Source organism: Gekko japonicus, unplaced genomic scaffold (genome assembly GCF_001447785.1).
Source record: "Gekko japonicus isolate JY-2015 unplaced genomic scaffold, Gekko_japonicus_V1.1 scaffold986, whole genome shotgun sequence".
NCBI classification, from domain to species: domain Eukaryota; kingdom Metazoa; phylum Chordata; class Lepidosauria; order Squamata; family Gekkonidae; genus Gekko; species Gekko japonicus.
In genome coordinates, this window is record NW_015164700.1 from 644,300 (window position 1) to 670,581 (window position 26,282).

Genomic DNA, 26,282 nt, shown 5'->3' on the forward strand with positions numbered 1-26,282 from the left:
ATGTGTTAGGATCTTGATGGCTGACCAACCACGATTCCACCAATTGCCTGTCTTTATAACCTGTGTTCTCATGGCCATGGCTTTGGGCATGATGGGCCATTATACGTGGATTTTTTGTGTGCCACGAGGATTTTTCAGAAATTAAAACATTAAATATTTTCTCCTTTCAGTGTACTATCTGATTCCTTAATCCAAGATCTCATAGCTTCCCGGTTGGTGTTGCCGAACAGAATCACTATCCCACTGAAAAAGAATATTAATGTGGCTTGCTTGCGGTTTCCTATTCCATATGTAAGTATTGTCTTAGAACCGGTCACTGAGCTGAAGGTGTGAGGAAGGAAAGAGATTTGTTTGCCCTTTCCCATCTTACATGTTGAATTGTGTTTTATTAAGGCCAGGAGATGGACCAGCTGGCTCAGAATATGCCACAATATGGCCCAGTGCAGTAGAGGCTGAGCTCTGAACTGTGTGATGAATACTGTGGGGGGTTGCTTGTTTTCTCTCCTTCCCACCCACTCAAGATCTTATGGGACTTGGCAGCAGAAATTAGATCTTGAACAAGTTTCTTTGCAGAGGGGGGGATAAACATAGGTCCATTTTTTAAGTTTGTTTTTACTGTAGAATATGGAAATGTGTTGCGACATTTTTTGCCTACTAAGGAAGAATGGTTGTTAAAGATATGGGAGATAATAAATATGATAAGATTAGCAGCTTTGCGGCGCTCTAAGAACATTGAACACTGGCATCAGTTGATGTGCTGTATGGGAATCCAGAAACTGCATTTGAAATTATGATGATGTATTAGGTGTGTGTTCACCTATTATTTGATTAATCTTTGGCATTTGTTATATATTAAACAGAAATGTGCATCCTTAGTTTTAAGGTGCAGAATATATTCACTGACAATGAATGTGTGTTTTGGCTGAATTAATAGTACATAGCAATCTTGGTGCTTGGGTATGAAATAAATATAGAACCCTTTGATGGATTCTTATTAACAACTTTGTATACCTTTCATTAAACTGCTTCTGTAATGATAGATAGTACCTGCTGTATTTGCTTTCATAGTCACAGTATTTAAATTATACGCCTTGGTGAACATTTTCAAGTGACACTTGTGTTTTGTTTGTGTGGGTGTTTCTTTTTAAAGGGAGTAGTAAGAGTGCACCTGTTGCTGGCTGAGAAACTTGTTCAGAAAGATCACTTTCTTGGGGCAATCCGGGGAAAGTCGGACCCTTACGCCCTTCTTCGGGTTGGCTTGATGCAGTTCCGAAGCAAGACCATTCAAAGAAACCTGAATCCTGTCTGGAATGAAACCTTTGAGGTGGTGCCTACTTAATAACTTATTTAGCTACAAGAAGGAAGCTTGATAGTTTTGCTTAAGGAGAAGAGACTGTATTTAAAGTTTAGCTTGTTTTTAAAATATCCCATGTCAGAAACAAAGTCCCTTTTGTATAGCATAAATATAATTGAATCACTTGCGGCGGCTCAAGTGGTTAAGATGCTGAGCTGCAGGCTGTGGAAGGTCAGTAGTTCAGCAGTTCGAGACCCGGGTTGCCACATGACGGAGTGAGCTCCCGTCTCTAGTTCCAGCTCCTGCCAACCTAGCAGTTCGAAAGCAAGAAATTGCAAGTAGATAAATAGGGACCACTTCGGTGGGAAGGTAACAGCGTTCCATGCACCTTGATGTTTAGTCATGCCGGCCACGTGACCACAGAAACGTCTTCGGACAGCGCTGGCTCTTAAGCTTTGAAACGGAGATGAGCACCGCAACCCTAGAGTCGGACTCGACTGGCTTTCGAGCAAGGGAACCTTTACCTTTACTAGAACAATATATCCCATGTCACTGATCAAAATAATGTTTATTCTCCCTGTTTGTTTGTGCTTTCCATCTCTATCATATTGCCCTACTTGAGGCAGCATAGATGTTCCTCAGAGCAAGGTTTTAGTGGGTCTTGCAGCCTCCAACTGATAAACGAATTATAGGAATACCCTTAGCTTCCAAAGTGGAAAATGAAAAGTATTGTGACTCTGGAGATAACATGCAGACAGACAACCAAGACATTATATATTATCATTTCTGGAAATCAGAAAAAAATAAAGCTTTAAGTTTTTTTAAAAAAAAATCTATCCCATGTAACATGTTTCACTATTCACAGTCATTTTGCCTTCCCAACAACCATGATTTAGAGGGAAAGTTAGTCGTGCGGTAGTCTGTGGAATGGAAAACCAGTAATTGTCTTGCACGTTTACAGTTTTCTGATCAACAGGGGTGGGAAGAGGGAATGAAAGGCCACAAAGAAACTCCTGCTGTTCCTGCATCTGCAGGATTATATTCAGCCAACAGAAAAGTGCCATTTTTGAGAAAACGGTCAATTTAGAGGAGCAAGAAAGCTGTATGTTTACAGTTTGCTCTGTACGATGATATTTTGTGAACAGTATGTCTGTGCTGATTTTGTCTTTTAAATAGTTTGTCTTTCCCCTGCAGTTTGTTGTCCATGAAGTGCCTGGTCAGGATCTGGAGGTAGACTTGTATGATGAAGACCCAGATAAAGATGACTTCCTGGGCAGGTAATGGATATAAATGTCCTCTTCTTCATCTGCATTTGCTGCTAAATGGAGCCAGCATTTGAAGGAGGGGGAATTTTGCAGCTGTGCTCGTTTTTTTAGGTGGAAAGTTTTGTTGTGAGGAAACTTTCAGAAATACAATTCCTCACATGCGTTCAGAAATGGTAGAGCAGGGTCTAATGAGGGTGCTCCCTCTTTATACTATCTAGATTGGGATATCAGATGCATGACTAAAATGGTAATTGCACATGTAACATTCCCCCCGGGATTAGTGCTATACACAAGTATGCCAGTGATGTGACTTCCATAGAAATGGAGTGATTAAGCTAGCTCCAGAGTCTTGCGAGGCAAGCGGAAGCAACGTCACTTACCTCACCCACGTTTTGTGCCATACCAATGAAGGGGATCATGAAATATTCTAAACAAAATATACAAAAACAAGCTCCGCCTCCTCTTTTGAACCAATTGTAACAGGACTTTCGACAGAATGAAGAATAGTCTCTTGTGCTGGGAGCCTTATGGCACTTTAAACAAAGCAAAATTCTGCTTGAAATATGGGTTTCCCTGGAGGGTTGAGCTAATGTCTCAAAACAGTTGGCTGGTGTACTGGAATCTACACATTTCCAATGGAAGTGGGTCTTTCCAGTCTTACCCTTATTGTTCTTTAACCTAATCTAAAAAATGCAAAGTTTGAGAATTCATGTATTTATTTTATTCCATTTATACCCCGCCCTCCCTACCAAGTACCCTGGCCTCCAGGACAAGTAACGGTGCATTCCAAGGAACTAAAGGGGTTTATTTTGTGCATCTCTGTTTTGTATGCCTCTGTATTTTATTGGTGGTGGAAACTGCCATTAAGTTTCAGCTGATTATTTATGGTGACCCCCATAGAGTTTTCAAGGCAAGAGACATTCAGAGGTGGTTTGCCATGGCCTGCCTCTGTGTAGCAACCCTGGAATTCCTTGATGGGCTGCCATCCAAATACTAGGCAGGGTCAACCCTGCTTAGCTTCCAAGATCTGTTGAAATCGGGCTAGCCTGGGCTATCCAGGTCAGGGCATATTTTATTACACAGAAGATTCTTTTGTGGACCTGTCCAAGCCCTCAAAAAAACACAGTTGATATAAAGCTGAAGTAATGAAATAGCACTTTTATCTGTTGTATAAAATATGGTAATCATGAATCTAATACAGTATTCTCTTTAAAAAGCTGATTTTATGTCTGAGTGTTGTTCTATATTTTTACAGCTTGCTCATAAACCTTTCAGATGTGATGAAAGACAAAGTGGTTGACGAGGTAAAGCTTGTTAAAATCTGACTTTTCCTACATGTTTTACAATGTTGATAAAAAGCATGTGAAAACTGTTTTTCAAGAATGTTAGCTTTTTGGAAGATCAAAATGTATTCTTATGAAAACCGGAATTATCTCTAGAGATAGAGCTTCATTTAAATCATTTGAGTTCCCTTGGCTGTCTCGGAAAGTCATTTGCACAGGATTATCGATAAACATTTTGAAAGCTACCGAGAGCTTTGGAGCACTTTAAAGGCTACTAATTTTAGTGTGGTGAATATTGTCATAAGCATTAGATCCATGGGACAGAAGATGGCAAGAGTGTGTGTGTGTACACAAAACCCATCCACACATGAATCAAGTGAAAGGGAATTCTGCAATATGAGATTTAAAATGAAAGAACTGAGACTAATATCAGATTGTTAATAAAAATGTGCCAATTAAAGGAAGAACAATAAATGAACTCGAGATTTATGATACTGAGGGGATTGAGACTGGAATACATTTTTCTGATGAGTAAAAGTAGGAGGCAAAAGAAAAGCTCAAGAAGGACAGCAAAGGGCGCCGTTTCTGTTCATTATTTATAGAAGAACTGTGCCCTATACATGTTGAGTTAGGACTGTTTATTTGTGCAGAAACTATATTGTCTTCCCTCTTCCAGGAAAAGAAGTGACTTCTAATGGTCCATCTGTTGCGCAATCAAAATATATATATGGGGAGGATGCAGAATTGCATTACTATGCCAAATGTTTTCGTAGTCACATTTGACATATCTTTATTTATAGAAGAACCGTGCCCTATACATGTTGAGTTGGGACTGTTTATTTGTGCAGAAACTATATTGTCTTCCCTCTTCCAGGAAAAGAAGTGACTTCTAATGGTCCATCTGTTGCGCAATCAAAATATATATATGGGGAGGATGCAGAATTGCATTACTATGCCAAATGTTTTCGTAGTCACATTTGACATATCTTCTGCAAAAGTCTATGAGAACGTGTTGTGGATGTACAGAGGCATGGTTGGGGCCAACTGGAGCAGTTTTACCCCTCCTGCATTTTCTTGTTGGCTGTTCACACTTGTAACATGGGCAGCAGTTCTAAAATGTGTGAACCTTGTGTTGAGCTAGCCAAAGATTGATTTGTGAAAGAGTTAAAAATCCTACTAGTGTTACATATAGAGACGTGCACATACGTGAGAATGGTTACAGGGAGGGAACACAAGACTATTTAAGAGAATTTGTTTGCTTCTCTGGAACCTTCCTGAGGTGGCTCGCAACCAAAACAAATAAAAACAAAACAAGCCAATAAAACCAGTGAACATGAAAATGATATACAAATAACAATATACAAAGCTTGGAAGAGAGCTGTATCGACTGAGTACCCTAAGATCCTCAGGCACAGACTCTTAACCTCTCTGCATGCACATCAGGGCTTCAGCAGGTTCCTTTTTGGCCCCAGGGTTTCCTGCTTCACAAGAGGATGCCTCTGAAAGTCCCTCACCATGCAAGTGGCAACTTCTCCTCTGAAGTGGTCTCAGAGTGCTTTTTGGATGTCAGCTGCACGCTGCTAAGCCATTACAAGACTCCTTCAGACTGAGAAGCAGCGTGGGGGAGTGGCTAGAGTGCCAGACTCGGATCTGGGAGACCCCAGGTTCAAATCTCTACTCTGCCATGGAAGCTTGCTGGATGACCTTGGGCCAGTCACACACTCTCTGCCTAACCTACCTCACAGGGTTGTTGTCAGGGGTCATTTTGTAGAAAAAGAGGTGCAGGAGCTCATTAGCATACCTTATTAGCATAACTTGTTTGCATATGCCACACACCCTGACATCACCGGAAATGACCCCTGGTGGTTGTGAGGATAAAATGGAGGAGAGAAGAATGATGCGAGTTGCTTTGGGTCCCCACTGGGGAGCAAACGGAGGCATAAATGAAGTAAATAAATAATAAAATAAATAAATGGGTTTTAAAATAATAAAATAAATACCCCCGCCCAAGATTCCTTATGCACAAGCTGGTTTGTGTTTAAACTAGTCAGCAGTGTAAATACAAATAGCTGCATGCATCCTATTTAGACATGGGTGCAACTGAGAAAGGCATAGGTTTCTTAAAAAGAAACATGAACATGATGCTTATTTTAAATACATCAACTTTTAAGGTTGTCTCAACAAGGGCTATTTTTGGGCAGGAACACACAGGAACGGAGTTCCAGCTGGCTCCTGAGTTGGCCACGCCCAGCAGGAACTCATTAGCATAATAGGCCACACCCAAAAGCAGAAACTCATTAGGATTGGCTACATTAGGGGTGTGTGGCCTAACATGCAAAGGAGTTCCTACTACAAAAAAAGCCCTGGGTTTGGACAACAAACAAGGTAAACAGAATAAGAAGGGAAAGGTGGGTGTGGCTGGATGACCACACTTCTGGTAACATGGGGGTGCAGCCTAATGTACTAATAAGCGGTGCTGTCAGGGTGTAGCCTAATATGCTAATGAGTTTTGCTGTTGGGTGTGGCCTATTATGCTAATGAGTTCCTGTTGGGCTTTTTCTACAAAAAGAGCCCTGATTCTCAACTTTACTCATAAATAAACTGAAACTGAACAAATGCTGGTTGGGTTCCTTGTTGTATACATCTGACAGCACACTTGGAGTCCAGTATGTGTTTTATGATTCTTTTGTGCTTTTCTGCTCTTTCTAAAAGTGGTTCCCCTTGAGCAAGATAGCAAGTGGGCACGTGCATTTAAAGCTTGAGTGGTTTTCTCTGGTGACTGATCAAGAGAAACTGTGTGAGGTGAGTACTTGCGCGGCGGCCAGAGTTTGACTGTGTCACTGAAAGGAGATGCAAAGGATAGAGAACAAAAATGAATCATTGTTTTATGCATCTTCTTTGCCATTTAAAAATACCATTCATTTGTGTGGTTGCATTTAAAACACTTCTATAGCTAAATACTGTACTTAAGAAATTACTGTGTTTTGCTTGTAATTTTGGAAGGAATTCAGTTGTGTGTTACCTGGCTGTCCCCTGCAGTCAAAATTTTGTGAATTATCCTGGCCTCTGGAGTCTTGCATCCCTGTTGGTCTCCTGCCTGGCCATGTGGCAGATAGACGGGCAACAGTGGAACTACTAAGCAGCCATTTTATGTGCTTTCTGGTTGGGGATGCAAGGATGCTGAAGCCACTTACATCAATATATTAATTTTGGTTCAATGTTTTTCAGGACAAAAATGGTCTTGCCTCAGCAATTCTCATAGTGTATTTGGACTGTGCTTTCAATCTTCCTGTGAGTAAACTGGAGACGTGGAACTTATACACCTTCCATTACAATAGAATCGTTACAGTGAAGAGTTTACATGTATTGCATTGGTGCTGGCTGGTAGAACATTCTTGCAAAGTGTGTTCCTCTGAGTAGCAAAGCACAATTTTATCTTGGAATCAGTGTTCCCTCTAAGCTGAGTTGGTGTGAGCTAGCTTGCAGTTTTTTAGCCTCCAGCTCACACATTTCTGCCTTAGCTCACGAAAGGATGTCTCCAGAGCAAACTAATTTATGCAGCAGCCAAATCGCTCGCTCACAGCTTTAATGCCAGCAGCTCACAAAGTAGAATTTTTGCTCACAAGACTCCACAGCTTAGAGGGAACATTGCTTGGAATATTATCATATAGCTAGGCTAGTGGATGCCATATTCTGAAGACTTGCATGTTCATACCCTCTGAGAGTATTCTTCTGAATGCATTTTAAAAATAATCTTGAGCAGAGTGTACTCAAGTGGTTTGCTTGTTTGTGAGAGGGAAAATCAGAATGGTTAGCTAGCTGGCCAAGCCCCCTTCCCTTTACTGGATGTAGGATTAACCTATAGCTTGCAATCATTTACTTTGCAAATCTCACCCTTCTTGATGTCAGTAAAATTTGCTTCTGCTGCTATTGGCTATTCATTGAACTCAATAAACAAAGCAGTCTACTTATGGGGTAGGAAATAGGGATGGGCACAAACTAGAGAATTCTGGTTCAACGTTTGGGGCAGTCCTAAACTCAACCCTGAACCGAACTGAGCAAAAAATGACCAAACTGAACCATCCAGTTCGGATCCCCTTTTCTCCCAGCCGTGGCTTTGCCCAGAAAGGGTTAAATGGCTGACAGGGACGGGTTAAATGGCTTGGAAGTGGTGGGGGCGAAATGGATCACAATATGTGTGCCTGTCTGCTGTTAGGTTTAAACAGCCCAAAAAGACAAACTGGGCAAAAGCTCAGTAAATGTTTGGGGAAGGCACCTTCCCCGAATGTTGATTCAGGGGCTCCAAACCGGACCAAGCTCATGCTAAATTTTGGCTTGTGAGCTGGTTCGTGTCCATCCCTAGTAGGAACATTTTTCCTGTGCGGTGTTTATATGCTGCATTTTGTTCCAACTGATTTCTCAGGTTCTCATGAGGGCAAAAGGGCAAGGCATGGCCTGACCATTGTTCAAGGTATCAATGGAGCAGGGTGCTCATTGTTATGACTTATTTTTGTATTCCTCTAATTGTAAATGTCACCTTCCCTCCATACAGAAAAATCAGTTTGAATATTCCAATGGTGAATATGGAGCGAAGAAATATAGAACCCCCCGGTACCTCAAGGTAAGTTTCCCTTTTTTTCACCCAGTTCCTCAAAAGGGACTGTGCATGCTGAGCAAAACACACAATAGACTTAGTAGATGTTGTGATCTCAAGCAAAACAAGGTGAACAAAAGGGACTAGTTGACTGGCATAATAGCATAATGGTGTAGGTACATCAGTGAATCAGCATTCATGTGAAGGAATTTCACATTACCCTTTTTAACCCGTTTTGAAACCGTTTTTGATCCGTCGTGGAGTAAACCGGTATAGGGCTGCCATTTCACACATGGCTTTCCCCTTCCGGTAAAGAGCTGGATCTGAAGCGGTTTGCCATTTCAGACTGCACCGCTTTTTCCCCGTCAATTTTCGCCCGTGCGGGCGATCTCCGGCTTTTTGAACGTTCACGTTATAGCGCTATAGCACTATAACAAAACACTCCAGGCATTCCAGTGGGGTTGATATAATGCTGTAATGCTATAAAGCAAACGTTCCCCAAAGATCGCCGGCGCGGGCGAAAAATGACGGGGAAAAGCGCATCGGAACCAGGAGAAGAAACTGGAGACTACTTGGAAGTGGTTGACAGGTAAAACGCTTCAGCCCCATTTTCTAAACGGGACAGAAGCATTTGTGTCTGAAATTACAAATATATTCCGGTAGGGAACCGGTTCTAAAACGGTTCTGTCTGAAATGACAGACCAGAAACCATTTGGGAACTGTTCCTCTTCCGGAATATATCGTCTGTCTGAAATTCCTCCCTGTCTTCTGTATGATCCATGCAAACCTCATTTATTTATTTACTTAAAACATTTCTATTCTGCCTTTCCACCCAATTTGGGGTCCCCGAGGCCTCCCTATCTTCAAAACATTGTTTGTAGCCCTCATAATGATAGAAACAATCACTAGAAGCAGGGGTCATTTCGTAGAAAAAGAGGTGCAGGAGCTCATTAGCATAACTTTTTTGCATATGCCACACCCCCTAACATCACTGGAAGTGTGTCAGAAGGCAAAACCCATTGCTCAGGCTCCACTGGACTGTTTTGGATTGCTAGCTATTGGGGGAGGCGTGCAGATCTGTCCTCACAGAGGAGGGAGAGCATGTGCCTGAATAAACTCAAACCAGAGCTGGCAACTCTAGCAGTAAAGGTTGCCGACGCCGTCTACACAGGACACTTTGCAAAACGTTTAATGTGGTTAAGACGCTGAACTGCAGGCTGGAAGGTCATAAGAACATAAGAGACGCCAATGTTGGATCAGGCCAAAGGCCCATCCAGTCCAACACTCTGTATCCCACAGTGGCCAGAAATACCAGTGCCATCAGGAGGTCCACCAGTGGGGCCAGGACATTAGAAGCCATCCCACTGTTGACCCCCCCAAGCACCAAGATGACAGTGAGCTTCCGTCTCTGGGTCCAGCTCCTGCCAACCTAGCAGTTCGAAAGCAAGAATTTGCAAGTAGATAAATAGGTACGGCTTCGGTGGCAAGGTAACAGCGTTCCGTGCGCCTTGGCATCTAGTCATGCCGGCCACATGACCACGGAAACGTCTTCGGACAGTGCTGGCTCTTTGGCTTGGAAACGGAAATGAGCACCGCAACCCTCGAGTCGGATTCAACTGGCTTTCGAGCAAGGGAAACCTTTACCCCCAAATTGTAGCTTCATTTTCGGTGGTATAACTTGACAACACCATGGGATAAACAAGAGGTAGCGTCAGGGGTCATTTCGTAAAAAAAGAGCTAGGAGAACTCATTAGCATGACTCATTAGCATATGCCACCCCCCCTGACATCAGGAGGGTTCCGTGCGCCTCGGCGTCTAGTCATGCCGGCTACATGACCACGGAAATGTCTTCAGACAGGGCTGGCTCTTCGGCTTTGAAACGAAGATGAGCACCGCAACCCTAGAGTCTGATTCGACTGGCTTTTGAGCAAAACCTTTACCTTTACCCCCAAATTGTAGCTTCATTCTGGGTGGTATAACTTGACGACATCATGGGATAAACAAGAGGTAGCGTACTGTTTTAATCTGTGTTGAATTAAGTGGGAAAACATACAATATTTACAAAAATGAAATGTCAAATGGCTCTTTGCAAAGTATGGTTTCCCCTCCAAACCTTATAGAGGCCTGAATGTTGAACAGTGAAACGGATGTTGTTCCTGTTCTCCATTGCCTATGATGCTATTAATGCTGTTTTCTGTATCAAAACTGTAAATAATACAGAAGGTGGAACGAGAACCTTGCTCCTTCGTCCTGCTCACAATGGGTGCCAAAACTCAGAAAAGTAAGGTAAGAGAAAATCTTTTCCCCCCCTCCGTCTTAAACTTGTGTCACCAAAGTCATAGGGATTTTCTTTTGGTCATGTGTGAGGTTTTTTTAACCTGTGGCAAAGGATCAAAGAAGAAAATTATCCTAAACACCTCAGGGCTTTTCTAGGTAAGAAACAATCCTTGGTGCTTTACAGATGCCAGCACCAATCCAGTATCAGTAGGGAGGGGGATGATAGCATTATAGCAGAGGAAATAACCAGGTGGCTCTTTGGCAGCTGTTTTTGATCAGTGAAGGTGGATGAGCTCTCCAATACTGGCTTTGCTCAGAAAATGAGCATACCGACAGCATGGAAATGTAAAAAACAAACACACCTCTCCCCCCCACACACACTTTTCTAAAACAATGGAGTAAAATGGTGGGGATGGCGTTGAACTAAAACTACCACTTTGGCTGAATATTCAGTGTCACCATAGAACACTGGGAAGTGTCAGGGTTCGATAGTCAGATCACACCACACAGTGCTTCATAAGAAGTATTCTGTTTATTGGTAGTTCATAACTATGACACGTGAACGTCTTTTGTCAGGAATGGACTGAAGCAGCGAGGCACCCAGAGTTATACTAGTTTCAAAACACCCCCCATTACATGCAGAAGCCAATAAGCACTGTGCGCGGGCGTGGGAGAAAAGAGGGCGGGCAACATAGGAGCCGTTTGTTCCCAGCAGGTCAGGAGCAGCTGGAACCCCAAGGTCAGCAAAGCATAAGCCGATAACAACTCAGACAGGAGACATCGTTACTGTACCAGGCTGGGGAGAGGAGGGTCTCCCCCCCACACACACACATTCCAGGGAAATGGCAGTGTTAACTGACGGGAAGTCGCAGCCACTGAGGTTGCTTCCGCTTCGAGGTTTTGCTCTGCTTTGGTATCCAGAGTGGTGGGGATTTTTCTGTCGCATCGGATGACATCATCCCCTCATCGTCCACTTCCCCGGTTCCCCATGCTTTTCTCCAGTCTTTCCAAAATTTGTCTTGATATGATATCTTTGGAAATAGAGCAGTCAAGTTTGCAGGCTGTATAGATGGTAAGGTGCACATTCTTGAAAGCCCCACCCGCACTGTGACCGTTTTCCTGGGCTCATAGCCCTGCAGCTGCCATTCCCCTCCCCATGGAGATTTTAAAAACTGACTGGTTTCTAGATCAGTATAGCATTACAGTGTTCTAACACTGTGCCACGAGCTATTAGTTCCTCCATATTCCAAGCTGAGAGTGGAGGTTAGTAATTATGGCAGTCACCGTAGCCAAGAGGTGCCTGTGATAGTTGCACAGTTATATTCTGCAAAGCAATTACAGTACCATGGAAGATACTAGAAGTCAACAAATTACACAGTGGATACTTTTTCAAAGCGTGCCAATCATGCTTAAGGGCGTGCATATACCAGCTGTGCTTCTTGAGCTGTGTCAACGGAATAGCTGGCAGAGTTAAGAGCTAATGAATACATTGTTAAAGTGGTATTCAAATCTTCATATCTTTTCTGTATCTGGACGGACATTGCAGAAGAGACATGTTGGTTGAAGTAGCAACCTGGTGTCTTTATGCAGAAATCTATCTCCTTCGGCTGGAGACAAACAAACTGGCTGGAACCTCACCAAATAATCTCTTGGAGGCTGTTTTGTGAGCCCTTTCTCATAAACTGCTTCTGAGATAGTCAGTTATCACTCCCAATACAAGCAAAATTGCCTTGTCCCAAATGGAATTCAATATTCATCCAGACTGACTTATTGTTACCCTATTCTGGTGTTTTAAAACCTGCCACAGTTAGCAGGGAAAGCCTCCCTTTCCCCACAGATAAGAGACCCACAACCAGTCTGGACACATCCAGCGTATTTCAGCACTGATATATAGCAGATCTTGTTCTGAGGTTGCTAAGCACTTAAGTGAATGTTTTTATGTACATCTCTGACCTTGGAATTGAGTTGGTGTGTTGATGTTTTCCCTTGAGGCTTTGGTTTTCCATCATTTGGGTGAGACAACTACGTTGAATGTCAGGATCCTATACATATGTGGAAGTGAGTCCCATTGAAGTCGGTGGGACTTGTTTTTGTATGATACATTTTTTAATGCTTCTGTCAAGACTTCACTACTAAGCCTTCTATAAATATGTGGGTGTCTTTTCTCTCCCCCTCCCCCCCAGACCTGCAATTTCACCAAGGATCCCGTGTGGGGTCAGGCATTCACATTCTTGGTCCACAGTGCTCTATCAGAGTCGCTTCATCTGGAGGTCAGTTTGTCCCCTCTCATTTACTGGGAATGTGACAGAGCTTTTGATTGTCTGCCTTTGCACAAGTATTTTAGTATACGTAAGCTCCTTCTGCTGTTTTAGAAAGTTATGATGAAGTTCACTTGCTTTTTTCGTGATAAAGAATCTACTGGGGATTTAGAGGACAACAAATTTCTGTTTTTGCATCCATAGCCAAAATGTAACTGAGGACATTGATCTACTGCATGTTCCTGTCTCCCTTTCTCCAATGAAGCTATCCCCTCCTCCATTGTATTCTCATAGCAACCCTGTGAGATAAGCTAAGTTGAGAGAGAGCAGCTAGTCCAAAATCATGAAGGAGTGGTGATTTGAATACAAGCCTTCTCAATCCTAGTTCAACACTCTTAACCACTATATAATACGGGCTTTTTACACTGTACTGCAGAAAAAGCCCAGCAGGAACTCATTAGCATAATAGGCCACACCCAACAGCAGGAACTCATTAGCATATTGGGGCACATCCCTGACAGCACAGCTCATTAGCACATTAGGCCGCACCCCCATGTTACCAGAAGTGTGGTCATCCAGCCACACCCACCTTTTGCTTGTTATTCTGTTTACCTTGATTGTTGTCAAAACCCAGGGGCTTTTTGTAGCAGGAACTCCTTTGCGTGTTAGGCCACACACCCCTAATGTAGCCAATCCTAATGAGTTCCTGCTGTTGGGTGTGGCCTATTATGCTAATGAGTTCCTGCTGGGCGTGGCCAACTTGGGAGCCAGCCGGAACTCCGTTCCTGTGCGTTCCTGCCCAAAAATAGCCCTGCTCCCAATACAAGCAAAACTGCCTTGTCGCAAATGGAATTCAATATTCATCCAGACTGACTTATTGTTACCCTATTCTGGTGTTTTAAAACCTGCCACAGTTAGCAGGGAAAGCCTCTCTTTCCCCACAGATAGAGACTTTGACAGCTTCTGTGACATGCCAGCCACAACCAGTCTGGACACATCCAGCATACTTCAGCACTGATACATAGCAGATCTTGTTCTGAGGTTGCTAAGCAAGCACTTAAGTGAACATTTTTATGTACATCTCTGACCTTGGAATTGAGTTGGTGTGTTGATGTTTTTCCTTGAGGCTTTGGTTTTCCACCATTTGGGTGAGACAACTATGATCAAGGTCAGGGCCCTATACATATGTGGAAGTGAGTCCCGTTGAAGTCGGTGGGGCTTGTTTTTCTACAATACATTTTCTATGCTTCTGTCAAGACTTCACTACTAAGCCTTCTATAAATGTGTGGATGTCTTTTCTCTCCCCCTCCCCCCCAGACCTGCAATTTCACCAAGGATCCCGTGTGGGGTCAGGCGTTCACATTCTTGGTCCACAGTGCTCTATCAGAGTCGCTCCATCTGGAGGTCAGTTTATCCCCTCTCATTTACTGGGAATGTGACAGAGCTTTGATTTTTCTGCCTTTGCACAAGTATTTTAGTATACGTAAGCGCCTTCTGCTGTTTTAGAAAGTTATGACGAAGTTCACTTGCTTTTTTCGTGATAAGGAATCTACTGGGGATTGAGAGGACAACAAATTTCTGTTTTTGCATCCATAGCCAAAATGTAACTGAGGACATTGATCTACTACATGTTCCTGTCTCCCTTTCTCCAGTGAAATTATCCCCTCCTCCATTGTATTCTCATAGCAACCCTGTGAGATAAGCTAAGTTGAGAGAGAGCAGCTAGTCCAAAATCACGAAGGAGTGGGGATTTGAATACAAGCCTTCTCAATCTTAGTTCGACACTCTTAACCACTATATAATACGGGCTTTTTACACTCTACTGCACACACTGAGATTAAAACTAATTAAAAAGTATATTACCCAAGTACTTTGTATTGATAATGAAGCTGAAGCTCAAATACTTTGGCCACCAAATGAGAAGGGAGCACTCCCTGGAGAAGACCCTGATGCTGGGAAAGATTGAAGGTCAAAGAAGACGGGGACGGCAAAGGTTGAGATGGTTAGACAGTGTCATAGATGCAACGAGCATGAAGTTGAGCAAACGTCAGAGGACGGCGGAAGACCGGAAGGCCTGGCATGATCTGGTCCATGGGGTCGCGAAGAGTCGGACTCGACTGTGCGACTGAACAACAACAACTTTGTATTGAACAGTTGTGTCTGAAACACCCACCTACGAGCAAAGGATCACTTGATTTCTGTTGGGTCTTTAAATTCATGACTTAGTAGACCTGATGAGCATCTGGGGCAAGTTTTACCTGTTTCAGTAGTTTGGATATCAGCATACATTCAGGCTTCATCCACCACCATTACCACTCCCCGTTTGATTTCAGAAGATTTCCATTCATTAGTTGCTATGGAGAAAGACTCTAGTATTTATGAGGTTAAATGCTATCTGATTAGATAGGGGGAGTCAGTATCAAGCTGCATCAGTGATAGTGAGTATGATTGGAAAAATAAAGGGGTTTTAATATGACTTGAGGACCAATGATTTAATATATTTAAGGACAAAAGAGATTTAAGTATTGTTGGGGCTAACTTGCCACATAACCCATCTCAATTGGCTCTTCTCTCTAGATAAAAGATAAGGATCGGGAAAATGCTCTGGGGACCTTGGTGTTTTCGCTTGCCAATTTGCTAAGAAATCCTGAGATGACACACGAGCAAAAATTTCAGCTGGATCATTCTGGCTCAAGCAGTTTTATTAAGATGAAACTTGTCTTGAGGGTGAGTCTCTGGTTTTGGCTGGTTTTGTTTTTTTCTTCTCCTCCTTCTATTGCACTTCTGTTCTTGCTGCTGAAGCGCACTGTGAGCGGAATCTTGGAATGGGATGGAGAGAGTGGACAAAGAGAAATTTTTCTCCCTCTCCCAAAATACTAGAACTCGAGGGCGTCCAAATGAAACTGATGGGCAGTAGATTCAGGAAGGACAAAAGGAAATGCTACTTTACACAGTGAATGACTAAAATGTGGAATTTGCTGCCAGAGGATGTAGTGATGATGGCCACAGGAATAAACAGCTTTAAAATGGGATTAGATAGATTCATGGAGGATAAGTCTGTCGATGGCCACTAGCCATGGCTGAGAGGAACCTCCACATTTAGAAGCACTAATCCTCTGAATCCCAGAGTGAGGAGGCAACATCAGGGGAAGGCTTCAGCCTTTGTGCCCTACTGTTGGCCATCCAAAAGAACTGGTTGGCTGCTGTGTGAGACAGGATGCTGGACTAGATGGATGATTGGTCTGATCTAGTAGGGCTCATCTTATGTTCTTCTGCATTGACTGTCAGGACTTATTTATTTTCATCCTAAAAAACCAGTGCTGCTGCTGATGATGATGATGATGAGCACTTTTTCAAGGTATGAGGAGCTTTGTCTCATAGACCTGCTTTGAGACAAAATCAATTTTGGGTGCTGGTTTTGCACTCACTCATTCCAAAGGCGTGTTAACTAAAGTGCATCAAAGGTACTGACTAAAAGTATTGACTGAAAGCTCCATCGGTGAGAGATATCTATTAAACTACATAGGGAGAGTAATTTTTAGCTGTTCATATTTTAGATGACATGTTAGAAGCCACAATAGTAACTCTTTCATTGGTCCCAAGAAGCCTATTTTTCCTGAGCAAAACTGGTCTTGGTATAATTTTTATATGCAAATAATAACCAGGGGCTATTGAATCACGCGGGCTTTCTTAAAATGTTTTATTTGAAAATATATAAATGAGATTTTTAAAGTGCTGAATTCAAATTGTAGCTCTGCTGTCAAGGGCCCTCACTCACTGGCCTTTAGGAAGTGTTTTAAATGCTGTGTTCCTCTTCAAGCCCTTAAGTGAGGACTAACTTTGTTCCTACAGATTCTTCTATCATGACGAACGAGAAGGATTGTGATAGTTATCACTATGGGAGTGTTACCCCAACTTCTAGTTAAATTTCATGGGTTGGATCCAGACTAAATTTTCCAGACAGTGTCATGGATGCAACCAACATGAAGTTGAGCAGAGGACGGCGGAAGACCGGAAGGCCTGGCATGATCTGGTCCATGGGGTCGCGAAGAGTCGGACTCGACTGTGCGACTGAACAACAACAACTTTGTATTGAACAGTTGTGTCTGAAACACCCACCTACGAGCAAAGGATCACTTGATTTCTGTTGGGTCTTTAAATTCATGACTTAGTAGACCTGATGAGCACCTGGGGCAAGTTTTACCTGTTTCAGCAGTTTGGATATCAGCATACTTTCAGTCTTCATCCACCACCATTACCACTCCCCGTTTGATTTCAGAAGATCTCCATTCATTAGTTGCTATGGAGAAAGACTCTAGTATTGATGAGGTTAAATGCTATCTGATTAGATAGGGGGAGTCAGTATCAAGCTGCATCAATGATAGTGAGTATGATTGGAAAACTAAAGGGGTTTTAATACGACTTGAGGATCAATGATTTGATATATTTAAGGACAAAAGAGATTTAAGTATTGTTGGGGCTAACTTGCCACATAACCCATCTCAATTGGCTCTTCTCTCTAGATAAAAGATAAGGATCGGGAAAATGCTCTGGGGACCTTGGTGTTTTCGCTTGCCAATTTGCTAAGAAATCCTGAGATGACACACGAGCAAAAATTTCAGCTGGATCATTCTGGCTCAAGCAGTTTTATTAAGATGAAACTTGTCTTGAGGGTGAGTCGCTGGTTTTGTTTTTTTCTTCTCCTCCTTCTATTGCACTTCTGTTCTTGCTGCTGAAGCGCACTGTGAGCGGAATCCTGGAATGGGATGGATCCAGACTAAATTTTCCACTAACAGAAGGGGACATGTCATTTCCGCCAATCCCCCTTTGCTGCCACACACCCCTGATTGGCTCTTTCATGCTATTCCCGAGTGTGCCTTGTTTCCCAAGAGCAGCATTTTGGGGAGATCAGTGTGCTGTGCTGAGGCGGGAGGCAGAAGAGAACTCTTCCAACCAGGGCCGTAGCCATGATTTTTAAATTCGGGGGGCCTTTAAATAAGTTTGGGGGCACCCCGCATGCCCCCAAGGAGTGCCACAAATAAAATAAGAAATTGGAAGTCGAGGGGGCCTTAGCAGTAAGTCAGGGGGCCAGGCCCCAAGATGCCCCACTGTAGTCACGGGCCTGCTTCCAACTGACATCAGCCTTCCATTATCCATAAATATAGTTTGGATCCAACTCCATAAGAGCAAGCTCTTCCTTTTGGGAGCATTCAGGTCTACTCAGGCCAGTGGAGCTAAATTCGGTGGAGCTACTCGATTCAGTGGAGCTGACTTGTAGGCAAGATGTTCTCAGGACTGCAGTCTTAATCTCCCATAGAGGTAATGGAAAGAAATGCTGCACTGTGGAAAAACGTTTCCCAAAACCGTCCTCATTGGGAGAATCTCTGATTGGAGCTTGTGCATTTAAAATACACTTTCGAAGACAATACTTACAGGGGAGGCCGTAGGTTTCCTTGGTTTGTTCAGATTATCGTAAAGATCGGTACGATGATGCGGGAGATTTCAGCTATTTTGTCCCCACCTCCACCCCCTTTTATTTCTAGGCTTTAAGCATAGAACAGCCTGATCCAGAAAACATGTACGTTGGAGTTAATGCCTTAAAGCAAGTTCCTATCCCTGCCACCGAAGAGGAGGGAAACGAAGGCAAGACGCAGCTGCCGCCACCAGCACCACCGCCTCCACCACCACTTCCATCAAAAACTGAAGTGCTCAAAGCACCCCAAAGGAGCAAAGACTTAAGCATGCCTGAATCCACACTGGAGATCAGTCCTAACCTTAACGTAACTGAGAATCCGCCTATTGTGATAGAGGCAGCAGCTGCAATTAACGAACAAGCACGCCCACGGGGTCTGGACACTGCATCCGTGGCACCTTCACAGTCCATTTCGGCAGCCCCAACGTTACCAGCCCTGCAAAGACTTCATCTTGCCCCCAGCATTGCATCTCTGGGCTCCCTTGCCTCTTCAAACTTTGACGTAACTTGTAGCAATCTGGACCTCTATAAGTAAGTCGATTGTAATCCAAAATTTTGCCTGACCTGCGGATGATTCATGCTTGTTTCTCAACTGTATATGGCAACGCGAGGGCAATTTTGCTTCAGTCCCATTCACAGCTGCTACCTACTGAAATAAGTGTGACTGTGAGTGTTTAACATTAGTGGTATTGAGAAAGGGCAGGATGACCTTAAGCCTGGCAGAATCATGTGTTTAAAAGGCAGAAATCCTTTTTACATTTTTGATAGCTGCACTGACTTGGGTAGAAGCTAAATGAGAAACCTATGCAGGACTCTGTACCACATCAAAACCAATAGTGATTGAGCTTATATTTCTTGAGATCTGCAGCTGAAACAGAGCAACACTACATGCAGTGTTTGATTTTGTGCATATGATACAGCTATAGCATAAAGTGCAGTGGTGAGAAATGGTATCTGCTTATACAGTGAACACAACCATTCCCCCTACCTACCCAGGTTTTTGCACCATGGTAGTTATTTCTAGACATCTACTCCCTGGCCACTTTGGGCTCAGGAAGCAATTTTTCTCCAGGCAAGTTTGGCTGGAGATCCTGAAGGTTTTTTGTCATCTGGGCATGGAATAGCGGTCACTGGGGGTATTTGTGAATTTCCTGCATTGTGCAGAGGGTTGGACTAGATGACTGTTGGAGGTTCCTTTCAACTCTTATGTGTGTGGTCAGACGGGCTGTTTAGACCGCTTTTGGCCCACCTCAGAAACGGATTTTATCTGCGCGATCACACAGTCAACATCTGCCTCCCGTCCCCAGCTGTCGCTTTCCGGCTCAAAACCGCTTTAACCCGGAGTATTTTGATACCAGGTCCCAAAGTGGTGTTTTCTTGATTCTCCGGTTCTAGCCGCACTTTTCTGACGTCCGATCGCTCCTGCGGTGTTGAGCCGCTTCTGATTTAAACCCCCTCCCTGCTCGAAAGCTGCCCGAGGCTTCCGCTTTTCACCTGCCATTTTTAATGTGTTGGCGGTGTGTGCACAGGCAGAGCTCTGCCACCGCATTTAGAAAACCGACATTTAAACGGTCACTTGTTTTAGCGTTTAGATGAGTTCAGGATCTCACGGAGGCCATTTTTGGGTCAAACATTTAAAGGGAAGTCTTTTGTTGGGAGGGGTTGGATTGATTCGCCCTGGTGGGTTCTGCACATGCGCCATGATAGTTCCCCCCCTTCTATGGAGGGGCGCCTATGCGCATGTGCAAACTGAGGGGGGAAATTTTTAGAAAACCTGCCGACACACGCTCCCACGCGTGTAGACGCCAGGGAGTTTAAAGGGAAGTCTTTGTTGGGAGGGGTTGGATTGATTCGCCCTGGTGGGTTCTGCACATGCGCCATGATAGTTTCCCCCCCTTCTATGGAGGGGCGCCTATGCGCATGTGCAAACTGAGGGGGGAAATTTTTAGAAAACCTGCCGACACACGCTCTCACGCGTGTAGACGCCAGGGAGTTTAAAGGGAAGCCTTTGTTGGGAGGGGTTGGATTGATTCGCCCTGGTGGTTCTGCACATGCGCCATGATAGTTTCCCCCCCTTCTATGGAGGGGCGCCTATGCGCATGTGCAAACTGAGGGGGGGAATTTTTTAAAAACCCTGCCGACACACGCTCCCACACGTGTAGACGCCAGGGAGTTTAAAGGGAAGTCTTTGTTGGGAGGGGTTGGATTGATTCGCCCTGGTGGGTTCTGCACATGCACCATGATAGTTTCCCCCCCTTTTATGGAGGGGCGCCTATGCGCATGTGCAAACTGAGGGGGGAAATTTTTAGAAAACCTGCCGACACACGCTCCCACGCGTGTAGACGCCAGGGAGTTTAAAGGGAAGTCTTTGTTGGGAGGGGTTGGATTGATTCGCCCTGGTGGGTTCTGCACATGCGCCATGATAGTTTCCCCCCCTTCTATGGAGGGGCGCCTATGCGCATGTGCAAACTGAGGGGGGCTGACCGCACCCTATGATTCTATGTTGCTAGGCCTTTCTAATGAATTGCTCTATTTATTTCTGTAGAACCATTTATATTATGGGGGGGGGGGTCTTAGTAGCAGAACACCTGCTTTGCATGCAGAAGAGCCCGTGTTCAGTCTTTTGCAATGTCAATAAGTCACTGCCAGTCAGACTAGACAGTCCTGTCCAACCATCAGCATAAGGCAGCATAAGTGTTGCTACTTTTAATACAGGTTTTCTTACAGTATGAATATGGTTGTTGCAATACATGAAGCACACCTTAAGTAAAATATATTTATTTATTTATTGTTCACATTTATATCCCGCCCTCCCCAATGGGCTCAGGGCGGCTAACACGGGCAAGGTAATTACAGGAGGCCTTCCTTGTATGTAAACAATTCCAGTGGTCTAGTCTGAAATAAGATTGTCTCATGTGTGAAGAAGGGGAATGGCATTCTTCAGTGTCGTTTACCTGAGCACCAGAGCTTGTGTATTGCTGTTAATAGCATGTGCAGATCTGCAGGGCCGCATAAACGTTTTAAAAAAAGATATATTGTTGCAGCGGATCTCATCTCGCTGGAGTGTCCATGGGAGAAATCCACCTCACTGTGCGCTACGCCTCCCTAAATCAATCTCTCATTGTTCTGGTCAACGGATGCAGGTAATATTTGATGGAGCCTTTTCAAGTCATTTTCTACGACAAGCATTCGTTAGAGTTTGACCTACTTTAAATGCACTGTTTAACACAGCCCACATTGACCTGTTGTGAAATTCAATGTTTTCCACTTGCATGTTTGTAACATGATATGGTCCTCTTCCAGCCCACGATATAGTGTGGCCAATGATATTCTCTTACTTTTCTTCTTTCCCTCCCTCCCAGTCTTGAATTGCAAAATGGTGGTTTATATGGCGCCACTGAGAGGTGCCCCCCCCCATAGCTTCATGACAGCTCCCTTCCCTTCTCCGACTATGCCAGGAATCACAAACACCTTATTCACTTGTCTTCTTTCTACAGGGCAAAGACACACAACTTTCCTCATAAAGGCTGTGCTGTCATTTCTAATTGTTGTCCACAGTACTTCCCCGAGACTAGCTCGTGATCACAATGATCAATTGCTCACTTGCTCTGTAACCACTCTCTCCGGTTCTTTGAATGTCATGAAGAGCAAGATTGATATTCACAGCAACTCCGTTTTGACTCTATTAACAGTGAATACACTATCTTTTTCTGTCTCAAAAGAAAGTTAATGCCCTGCTCTCAGCACGGGGCACATCCTTATGTCCGTATCTACTTGCTCCCAGACAAAAGATGGGCAATGCGAAAGAAGACTACTGTCAAAAGAAGAACGCTGAGCCCCCAGTATAATGAAAAGTAAGTCAAGTTCAGTACATTCCACCACCACCCCTTTTGCAACTGATTGAAGCTACAGATTGAAATCCAGTGTGGTGTGATGGTTGCAGTCAGGGCTCGTTTTGTAGAAAAAGCCCAGCAGGAACTCATTAGCATATTAGGCCACACCCCTGACAGCACAGCTCATTAGCATATTAGGCCACACACCCCATGTTACCAGAAGTGTGGTCATCCAGCCACACGCACCTTTTGCTTCTTATTCTGTTTACCTTGTTTGTTGTCCAAAACCAGGGCTTTTTTTGTAGCAGGAACTCCTTTGCATGTTAGGCCACATACCCCTAATGCAGCCAGTCCTAATGTAGCCAGTCCTAATGAGTTTCTGCTGTTGGGTGTGGCCTATTATGCTAATGAGCTCCTGCTGGGCGTGGCCAACTTGGGAGCCAGCCGGAACTCCGTTCCTGTGCGTTCCTGCCCCAAAATAGCCCTGGTTGCAGTGTAAAATTGGGACCTAGGAAACCCAGGCTCAGATCCCCACCGTGCCATGGAAGCTCTCTGGGTGACCTTGGGCCAGTTACACACTCTCAGGCTGGCCTACTTCACAGGGTTTTTGTGAGGATAAAACGGAGGAGATGAGAAGGATGTAAGCTGCTTTGGCTCCCCATTGGGGATAAAGGCAGGATCTAAATGAAGAAAAATAAGAAATAAATTACATGTGCTGTCCACTCAGGTGCCATTTGGGAATGTGTTACCTCACCCAGTTCATGAGCGGCATAGAAATGGTATCTTGGTTTAGCAGAAGAACTGTATGCTGTAGTGTCATCTTTTTGTTTAATGAACAATATAAGAAAGGGCAGGAATATTAACCCTACAGTCTCTCAAAGTATCTGCTCCTTCTGTTAACAGGAGATGCATTTTTATATAAAACTAATTCCCGGTTTCTCTGGAGTGGTATGTTCCTAACGTATAATCTGTAAAGGTACTATCAGGGATAACTATGATTAAACCCCCTTCATGTGTGGGGTGGGAAACCAGGATTCATACAAAATTCATGTACATCGGGCACAACACCTTTAACTGTACAGGCCACTCAATCCAAATGCTTGAGAACAGGACTCTACACCATCATGTACGGCTGAGGTCTCAGCTATCAGCTTTCCTATTCTAAGAAAGTTTGGACTTCATCCTATAATTTCACCTGAATCTCTACAAATGATGGCCTTAAATCAAGTAAGAGCCGTGGTAAAGCAGTGACTGTTTGATGTAGAGAGACAGACCGATATTGCTAAAGCCCCTAGTTTTTTGGCTCCCTCTCAAATAAGATATGTAGTCTCCCCAGCTCCGTATCTGACGAATTTGGTAATTCCATCTCATCGAAGGGCCTTCTCTTCGGCTCGTCGTAATATTTTCCCTTCTGAGGATGTAATAGGTCGCTACAAGAAGATACCTCTGGCTGAGCGTATTTGTCCTTGTGGTACTGGAGAGGCTGATACTATCAATCACATTTTGCTTGCATGCGGGTTCTATCAAAATATACGACCCATACAGGAAAGGCTTTCAGGACTTTCAGATTCTGATATTAGTATTTTGCTTATGATAGACGCCAATCCACAGGTGACATTAGCATGCGCCAAATGGTTAACTGAGGCAGTTAAGCAAGCCATGTATACCCCATCTGCTGTGGGGATTCCGTCCAGAGGCTAATTCCACTGGCTGGACTGTGGGTGGAATACGTTAAGGCCTCTCCCCAGAGTTTCTCTTAAAAATGGCCTTAGATGAAGCAAAGGCCCTGGTCAAGCAAAGGATATTGGACACTGAAAAGCAGGGAGACAGCAACAGAGTTTCAAATTTCCTGGCATCAAAGAACACTAGATACGTTGTAATTCCTGCAGCTTACTTATTGCTGTTAGAGATCCTGTCCGACTGCAGGGCTTACTCTATGGCTAGATGGAATATACTCCCCTCCGTGGTAGTGGAGGGCCCTTATAGAAAGATCCCATTAGCAGAGAGAGTTTGCCCGTGTGGATCAGGGAAGGTCGTGACAAAGAAGCATATTTTGCTTCACTGCCATTTCTACCCGGAAATTCACATGAAGATTATTGCACCCTGCTCAGGAGTTTTTCTGCCTGCTCAGGATCTGAAATTACAAGGAAGATCCTTTCAGACGCAGATCCTCAGTTCACACTCCCTTGTGCCAGGCTTCTTGTCATGCAGAATTTGCAGGGAATTAACACAGAATGTAGCGAAACCATGAAATGCAGATGTTTTGTTCAATTTGTTCTGTGATTTTTAAGAATGCATAGGCCATTCAGCAATTTTAATATTGTGTATTTCCTAAAATGTATAAGACTCGTGTACATTGCTGTAACTGATCTTGTGCAGGTCACGAACCATATCAATAAATTTGATCGGATATTCAGAAATCGTTCACTTGAGAGGAAGAAAGGACGCGAGTGTGTTTTTGCCTGACTGCCACTCGTTACTGTCAATCCCCTCCCCAGATCCCCAAACAGTTTTAGCATAAGATTGAATCGTATGCTTCCTTCTTAGGAAGCCAGTTTGGTGTAGTGGTTAAGTGTGCGGACTCTAATCTGGGAGAACCAGGTTTGATTCCCCACTCCTCCACTTGCACCTGGCTGGATGACCTTGGGCAAGTCGTAGCTCTGATAAGAGCTGTTCTTGAAAAAGAGCCGTTTCTGGCAAGAGCTCTCTCAGCCCCACCTACCTCACCGGGTGTCTGTTGTGGGGAGGGGAAGGGAAAGGAGTTTGTAAGCCGCTCTGAGACACCTTTGGGTAGTGAAGGCGGGGTATAAATCCAATCTCTTCTTCTTCTTCTTCTTGTTAGCAGCACATGAAACTGTCGAAGGGCAGTAGATGGTCTACTAGTGCCAGAAGCAGGAGGAACAAGTTCAGCCACCTCCTCGCTGCAACCTCCTGCTTTGTGCTAAGCTATGACAGGTCCCTTATCTCTGGCATCACCTTTTCAACACTCTCAGGCAGGTGTTGGGGTGGGGGGAGAAGGTAAAAACCCCTTGCCTCCGCTGGCACCTTCTGCTGGCAGTACATAGAATCCAACCTAGCTTTCTGCAGACAGAAGTGGGTGACAGTTTCCCTGTTCTGAGCACGAGATTGGACCGGATGGCCTATGATTCTGTGAGAGGCAACCTTCATCTCCGCTCTACTCAGTGGCTTTTGGGGGCTCCCATGGTTCCCTGATCTGTGGCATAGCTCTGAGGGGGTTTAAGGGGGCTTCATGAGAAAGGCACTTCCACCAATGGAAATCTGGTAGGATCCATTCCCAGCATCATCTTCTTACATTAGGTACAGGCAGGGCTCCGCCGGCACCTTCTGCTGGCAGTACATAGAATCCAACCTAGCTTTCTGCAGACAGAAGCGGGTGACAGTTTCCCCGTTCTGAGCACGAGATTGGATTGGATGGCCTATGATTCTGTGAGAGGCAACCTTAATCTCCGCTCAGTGGCTTTTGGGGGCTCCCGTGGTTCCCTGATCTGTGGCATAGCTCTGAGGGGGTTTAAGGGGGCTCCATGAGAAAGGCACTTCCACCAATGGAAATCTGGTAGGAACCGCTAGGCTAAGCTGATAGGATCCATTCCCAGCATCATCATCTTACATTAGCTACAGGCAGGGCTATTTTTGGGCAGGAACGCACAGGAACGGAGTTCCGGCTGGCTCCCGAGTTGGCCACGCCCAGCAGGAACTCATTAGCATAATAGGCCACACCCAACAGCAGAAACTCATTAGGATTGGCTACATTAGGGGTGTGTGGCCTAACATGCAAAGGAGTTCCTGCTACAAAAAAAGGCCCTGGGTTTTGACAACAAACAAGATCAACAGAACAACAAGCAAAAGGTGGGTATGGCGGGATGACCACACTTCTGGTAACATGGGGGTGCAGCCTAATGTGCTAATGACCTGTGCTGTCAGGGGTGTGGCCCAATATGCTAATGAGTTCCTGCTGTTGGGTGTGGCCTATTATGCTAATGAGTT

At 44.3% G+C, this 26,282-nt stretch overlaps 1 protein-coding gene across 1 annotated transcript in view; it reads left to right on the forward strand.

Annotated features, from left to right (window-relative positions):
- ESYT3 (extended synaptotagmin-like protein 3) overlaps window positions 1-26,282 on the forward strand; it is a 62,574-nt gene that overhangs the window by 32,245 nt on the left and 4,047 nt on the right. The window contains exons 8-22 of the mRNA XM_015409503.1: window positions 171-291; window positions 1,151-1,324; window positions 2,489-2,571; window positions 3,815-3,863; window positions 6,555-6,644; window positions 7,071-7,133; window positions 8,395-8,463; window positions 10,657-10,722; window positions 12,897-12,983; window positions 15,549-15,698; window positions 17,495-17,644; window positions 18,515-18,975; window positions 21,489-21,587; window positions 22,167-22,298; window positions 26,281-26,282. The exon at window positions 26,281-26,282 is cut by the window's right edge and continues 104 nt beyond it. Coding sequence (XP_015264989.1) covers window positions 171-291; window positions 1,151-1,324; window positions 2,489-2,571; window positions 3,815-3,863; window positions 6,555-6,644; window positions 7,071-7,133; window positions 8,395-8,463; window positions 10,657-10,722; window positions 12,897-12,983; window positions 15,549-15,698; window positions 17,495-17,644; window positions 18,515-18,975; window positions 21,489-21,587; window positions 22,167-22,298; window positions 26,281-26,282 — 1,796 coding nt within the window. The remainder of the gene's footprint in view (window positions 1-170; window positions 292-1,150; window positions 1,325-2,488; window positions 2,572-3,814; window positions 3,864-6,554; window positions 6,645-7,070; window positions 7,134-8,394; window positions 8,464-10,656; window positions 10,723-12,896; window positions 12,984-15,548; window positions 15,699-17,494; window positions 17,645-18,514; window positions 18,976-21,488; window positions 21,588-22,166; window positions 22,299-26,280) is intronic.